Below are 6,545 nucleotides of genomic sequence, written 5' to 3' on the forward strand. Positions count from 1 at the left end.
TCTTACTAAATACACTGCAGGGTTACCTTATAATTTGATGACAAATAATTAACACTTCTTTGTAAATAAAATAAAAGAATTAGCATGATCAGAAATTAATTTCCCATACAATAATTCAAGGAAGCTTTCCTGGGCCTGTTCTATACGATTTTGGCTCTTTTACAAGAATACGTACTTGCGTACTTATGGAATAAAACAAAATGGCAAATTAGTAGGATGAGAATTTTCACAAAGATGGAGATTATAAACCACCGGGTGGTTAAAAGTAGAAGCAGATTTTATTAGCACATGTCACTGGGTCATATGTCATTACTTTGTGGTATGTTTGCAACCAATGTATGTATTTTAAAAAACAGGGGGAAAAGCAAAAGTTAAAAATCACAAATAAAATATGGGCCAATTAATAACGACGGTGTTGGCCAGGCCGTCAGGAGATGTTTGAAATGCTTGCAGTACTCTCCCTGAAAAAACAAATCTGTGAATTCTGCACTCCAGTAATGGCATAGAAAAACTTGACATGTTTACAAAACCCAGAAGGTCAGATGCCGATTATGGAGTAGAGCCCAGAGAAGAAGCCCAAAGAAAGCTAAAGCTGGCAAAGAAATTCTATTTTGAACTAATTTAAGGATTTTAAATCAAAAGTAAGAATTAGCAAACTCAAAAGATACAAGCGTCTAAGAGGTTTTTGCTGGGGGCCCCTTGGTGGCTCCGTCGGTTAAGTGTTGGACTCTTGGTTTCATCTCAGGTCATGATCCGGTTCATGGGATCAAGCCCTGGGTCAGGGCCTGCACCAACAGCATGGAGCCTGCTTGGAGTTCCCTCTCTCTCTTTCTCTCTCTCTCTCTGCCCCTCCTCTGCTCACGTGCACACACACACTCTCTCTCTCTAAATAAATTTTAAAACATTTTTTAAAATAAATAAATGAAAGGTTTTTGCTTGATTTCTACTTTGGGGTCTTTTTTTGTTTTTAAGTAGAATGATTTGAAGGTGGAAAAATTAAAGGGGATGCCTTAACAATCCTATGAGGCACATCTGAAGTGACCCTCAGAATTTCTGTCAAAAAGTAGTTGCTTAAAAACCCATCTCCCTAGTTGGAGATCTGTTTTCTTACCCTTTTTTGTTTTTGTTTTTTTTAAGTAGGCTTCACACCCAGCACAGAGCCCAGTGTGGGGCTTGAACTCACGACCCTGAGATCAAGACCTAAGCTGAGATCAAGAGTCGCATGCTTAGCCAACTAAGCCAACTAAGCCCCTCAGGCTCCCCTGGAGATCTGTTTCTTTAAGAAAAAAAAGGGGGGGGCACAAATGATCACCAAGATGATCATGTCAGAATAAAACAGTCTGGATAGCCCATATGGGGCTCTGCCCCTCCCCTGCTCACGCACTCACTCTCTCTCAAAAAAATAAATAAACAAATATATATTTAAAAAAAAAAAAAAAAAAAAAAAAGCCCCTTGCCTCCCGAGCAGGATCTGAGAAGAAAAATGTATTTTTACTTTCCATAACATTCCTATCCCCAGAGAATGGAGGTAATTAGGTATCTAGAGAGATTTTTCCTTTAAAGAAAAAAAGGAGGGCAGGGATGAAATGGACAGGGGACCATTTCTGTGCAAAAGCAATAGAAGTTTGTGGAAGCTAAGCAGATATAACCATAAGAACACAGGTTTGCACCATGCTTATCTCAAGCCATGGTACTATTCTAAGTGCTTTACATAATCTAATTCTTGAACAACCTCACCGGTAGGTACTATTATTATCCCCACTTTATCCATAAGCAGTAAAGGCTTAGACAAGTTAAGTAGCTTGCCCAAGGTCACACTGCAAGAGAGCAGCAGAGCCAGGATTTGATCCCCTGGCTGTGGGTCCATGCTATTGATTACCATGGTAACCGTGGCTGTCGTGCACACAGGCACCCATTCAAATCTTCATCGTGTTCCAGACCTGTGCTCCACATGGAGGGGAGAAGATGAATTTCACACAGTCAAGGGAAGAGGTGAAACACACAGGACGTGAGTGGACTTTCAACAGAGGGACACCCAACCCAGACTGGGGTTGGAAAAGGCTCCCCAGAGGAGATGATTCCCCATGATGAATCCAGACACCCTGCAGGGGGCAGGGAGAGAGTCGAGATGGAAAAAACTTGATTCAGGCAGAAGGTACAGCACCTGCAAAATCTCCGGGCAGGAAAGAATGTGTTTCGCTCAAGGAAAGGTAACTCGTTCAATATGGCTGCCATAGTGGTACCATCGGTAACAAAGGGGGGCGGGGGTGGGGGGGGAGACATCCAGACAACACCAAAGAGGCAAGAATAACATCATGAGGGACTGACCTTGTGGCCGGGCTAAGGGGTGTGGACTTATCTGAAATTCTGCAATAAACAACTGAAGAATTTTACACGTTGAAACAACGTGTAGCTCACTGGCTGTCACCAAGGGCCTGGGTTGGAGACAGTGGAGAATGGAAGCAGGACAAGGTAGGAAGGTGTTACTGTATTTCCGAACTGTAACAAGAGGCTGGAAAGATGTGCTGGAATCAGGTGGCCATGAGACCAGAGCAATGGGAATTTTTCAGATCAAGAGCAGATTTGGGGCACACACCACAGGCAGGGCATTTGGCTCTTCCCCTCCCCCTTCCCCCTCCTTCTCCTTCCCCTTCCCTACAAACTTCTAGCTCCCAGAGGCCCTTTGGAGGGGCTGTGCCCTTAGGTTCTATCCCAACGCATAATCTTAAAAGGCCCCAGGGTTTTCAAAAAAGCTCTGTAACAGCCCTTTCCCACTAGTGAAGAAATACATGCCCTCTCCTCCCTAACCCCCTTGCCACCCAAACAATTCTTGAAATTCTGATGTTAATCACTTTGGAAACATTTCTCCTTTTGCTTATTAGAATTTGCTTACATTCCCCGCAAGGAGCTTTAGGTCCTAACTGGCTTCTATAAGCCTGAAAGTATTCTGGAAGGATTATGATTCAACATGCAATGCACATTCTTGGCCTTATTATCTGCTGCTTTCCTGGTCTGGCCACAGGTCTTCAGAACAGGACTTTTTTAACCAAGATCCCCATGTGGGGGGCAGGGGGCAGGGGGTGGGGGTGGCTACCACTGGACCTTGCCTCTCATTTTTGATGCCTTGTAGAAATGCCTGTTTAAACTCAAACCTCAAAACGTACTCAGTCGTGCCCTACAGAGTCCCTAACAAATTCACTGTTCTCCTCCCATTTGAAGTAGGTTTGAAATACGACATAAAGCAGATAGTGTTCAAGCCACCAGCATCTTGTAAACGTCTAGAATAAACGTTAAAATGCTCAATAAACACCCTGATACTTACATAAATTTCCACTTTCCTTCCAAATAGACCTCATCGATTCTACCCACCAAAGAGGGATACTTTTGGGGGGCTGAAAACCCTGGCCAGCCCTGGGCCTCTGAAATCGGAGTCCTGGGGATACTTCTCGCATTACAACCTGTTTGCATTTTCCCCCCTCTTCAAGTATTAAGCTTTCTTTGGCGTCAACTGCTCTGAACATCAGTAGGGTGTGTCGCTTTTTTTCTTCTTTAAGTTAATTCTTCAGCAACCTCCGGAGGAGAAGGGCCAGTTTGGATTTTCAGAGCAAAGGACAGTGGGGTGCTGGCCCTGCATCCCCCCACTTCCCCCGACTGCCTCCACCCAACCTCTTCGTTTCCAAACCATCGTGTCTCGCTGAAACGCTCCTTAAAACTCTCCCAAAACACCCAGGATGTCCTGCCTCCCTCCTAGGAATGGAAGTGACCCTCTTGACACTGAGGACCCCTGGAAGACCAAGACCAAAAATGGGAGGGGGCGTGCTAAGAGCTGGGGAAAGCTCAACTTACCTTCACGAAGAGGGTGATGTCGTGCTCCTGTCTCGGGGCCCCCTCTTCGGACGCCTCGCCGTCCTCCCCGCGGCCGTTCACCCGCGCGGTCTCGTCCGCGCCCTCGACGCTGCTCTCCTCCGCCAGGTGGTTGCTGAGCTCGGCCTCCGGCTCCGGGGCCCCGGTCGGCGCGGCCGCCTCTGGATGCGCGCTGCTGCTGTCGGGGGGCTCCTCCTGGCCCGGCCCCTCCGGGCTGCCCTCTCGCCTCTCCTCCTCTGCCTCCTCCATCTCCTCCTGGGGTCCACCCTGGTCCCCTTCCTCGACGGCTTCCGCCCTCGCGTCCCCGGGGGCCGCTTCCTCCGACTCCCCTGTCCCCGGGGCCCCCGCCTCGTCGGCAGGCCCCGCCGCTGCATCCCGAGGCTCCCCCGCCAGCTCCCCGGGGCCGCACCAGCCAATCTCCGCCGCCGCGGCCTCCGTGGCCTCGGCCTGGGGCTGGGGGCTGCGGTCCCCTCCGTCCCGGGGTTCACCCTGGGTCCCGTGCGCCCCTCCCGCCTGCCCCGCTGCGTCCATGCTGGGCCCCTGCGCCCCCGGAGCGCTGCCTCCCGGTTCCCCCGGCCCTCGCTCCGCTTTCTCCTCCGCCCCGGGGGCCTCGGGCTCCCCGGGCTCCCCCTGAACCTCCGTCGCGGCCTCGCCCTGCGCGCCGCGCCCGGGGCTCGCGTCCTCCGCCTGCTCCCCGCCGCTCGCCCCCTCCTCTCCCTGGGGGCCGTCGGCGCACCCCGGGGCGCCCTCCTCGGCCTCCGCCTCCCCCTGCGCCGCCCTCGCGCCCCGCGTCTCGGCCGCCGGGCCACCGTCCGCGCCGGGCTCCCGCTCGCCCGCGCGCCCTCCGTCCCGGTCGGGGCTTTCTGCCCGGTTCACCGCGGCCGTCGCGGCTGCGCCCGCCCCCTCGCCCCTCGGCGCCTCCGCGGCGCCCTCGCTGGCCTCCTCCCGCTCCGCCTCCCCTCCCGCGGCCTCCGGCTCACCGGGTCTCTCCGCCACAGGCGCTGGGGCCTCGGGCGGCCCCTGGGGGCCTGGGGGCCCTCCCTCCAGCTCCGCTGCCTCGGCCATGGCCGCAGATCCCTGTCCTCCGCTGGGGACCCTTCCTTGACACTGCTGATGGGGCAAGGGGCCCTGGGCGAGGAGGTCGGTGCCGGAGGGGCCGCTGCACCCCTTCCAAAGGGACGCCTCGCTCTGGGCTCGGGTGGCGCAAAACGGGCTCGACCTCAAGACACTGCGCCCCTCGTCCCGGATTTAAGCTTTCTATTATCTTCCTCCACCGCAACTGTTTCTCCCAGATTCAAGTCTGCTTCCCACCCAGACTCCAATTCCTACCCGGCTTCGCTGGAGGCGTGGGCCACCGAGATAGAGAGCGCGGCTGGGGAGGGCTTCTTAGCTCCCACACCCTTTGAAATGCCTGGCCCGCCGTGCAGGGACTGACCAGTTGTCATCGGTGCCAACTCCGTCCCCCTGGGGCTTGGGCGGGGTTTGCACCCCATCCTCTCCCCGCGTTCAGGTGGCCTGGGAGCCTGGCCAATGACAGCCTTTCCCGTGGCCCTTGTGAATTTCAGTGAAAAGATCCCGGTTCTCCTGGCAGCTTGGGTGTTTTCTGTAACAGCATCAAGTTCCAGAGCCATTTAAATCACACACACCCCCAACACCACACGCTGGGCACCCGAGTACCCAATCTCCACTCTCCCCCAGGGAGCCCAGGGTTAAGTTCCTCAGCTGATATCCAATGCAGATGCCCATGTTCCGCCTCAGTGTCCCCAAACAAAGGTGGTAAACCCAGAAAGCAAGAAGACAGGGAGACACCTTTCCAATTTTGCAGGACCCTCCTGAGAAGTTCCAGAGGCCCCTATAGAGAAGGAAGAGTCCGTCGAGGCACTTTGATCAGAGATGGGCTCTGTTGTGCATGAGGGAGACCCCCCTCTCAGGTATGACAAGTACAGCATCCTTGCACTGTGGAAAGGCTAGATCCTTTACCTCTCTGGTCCCTGAAAGACTCTCTAAGAGTCTATCTTGCAGATGCTCTTAGATTTTCCAAGCCCCTGGCCAGTGCTTTAGCCTGAGTTGTGTGTTAGGGCTTGGGGAGCTGTGGGTGTTGGGGTTTCGAATACAAGATTCGAAAGATGGGAGCTGTGGCATTCCCTGGGTCAGGAACTTCCTGGAATCACAAACTGGACACCTTCTCCCGAAGAAAAGGAAGTTAGGAGGAAAATTACGTGGTAAGTTCACTATGAGCTAGGCTAAATCATGTGGGTTACAGAGAGGAGGCTGGTGCCCAGGATGGCCCAGGATGGCCCAGGATGGCCCAGTCTAAGTGCGGTGGAGCAGGGAGCCCAACTCAAGACTGATTTGAGTCATAGGGCTCTTAATGGCTTTGACACTGTCCTGAGACACGTTAGTCGATCACTTCTATAGAGGGCTCTGTTATCACTAAAAGACCAGAGGGGATCTTTGGTAGGGCTTGGAGTCACACATTTGGCTAATCACCGGGATGTCTCTGTCTAATACCCACTGACAGGTGACAAGACAGGAGCCCAGTGTCACCCAGATTCATGCCACCTTTCTTCAAGGTTGTGCCCTATCCAGAAAGGAAGGGACCGGAAGGTTCATCACCACAAAGCACGGCACATCTACTCAAAGCCCCACACTCACACATGAGAGCTAGACAGACATGTCAG

At 52.9% G+C, this 6,545-nt stretch overlaps 1 protein-coding gene across 1 annotated transcript in view; it reads right to left on the minus strand.

Moving 5' to 3' along the window:
- Window positions 1–5,306, minus strand: part of CLIC6 (chloride intracellular channel 6) — a 43,322-nt gene extending 38,016 nt beyond the window's left edge. Inside the window, exon 1 of the mRNA XM_049629257.1 lies at window positions 3,847–5,306. Coding sequence (XP_049485214.1) covers window positions 3,847–4,929 — 1,083 coding nt within the window. The 5' untranslated portion in view covers window positions 4,930–5,306. The remainder of the gene's footprint in view (window positions 1–3,846) is intronic.
- Between the last annotated feature and the right edge of the window lie 1,239 nt (window positions 5,307–6,545).

Source organism: Panthera uncia, chromosome C2, assembly GCF_023721935.1.
Source record: "Panthera uncia isolate 11264 chromosome C2, Puncia_PCG_1.0, whole genome shotgun sequence".
NCBI classification, from domain to species: domain Eukaryota; kingdom Metazoa; phylum Chordata; class Mammalia; order Carnivora; family Felidae; genus Panthera; species Panthera uncia.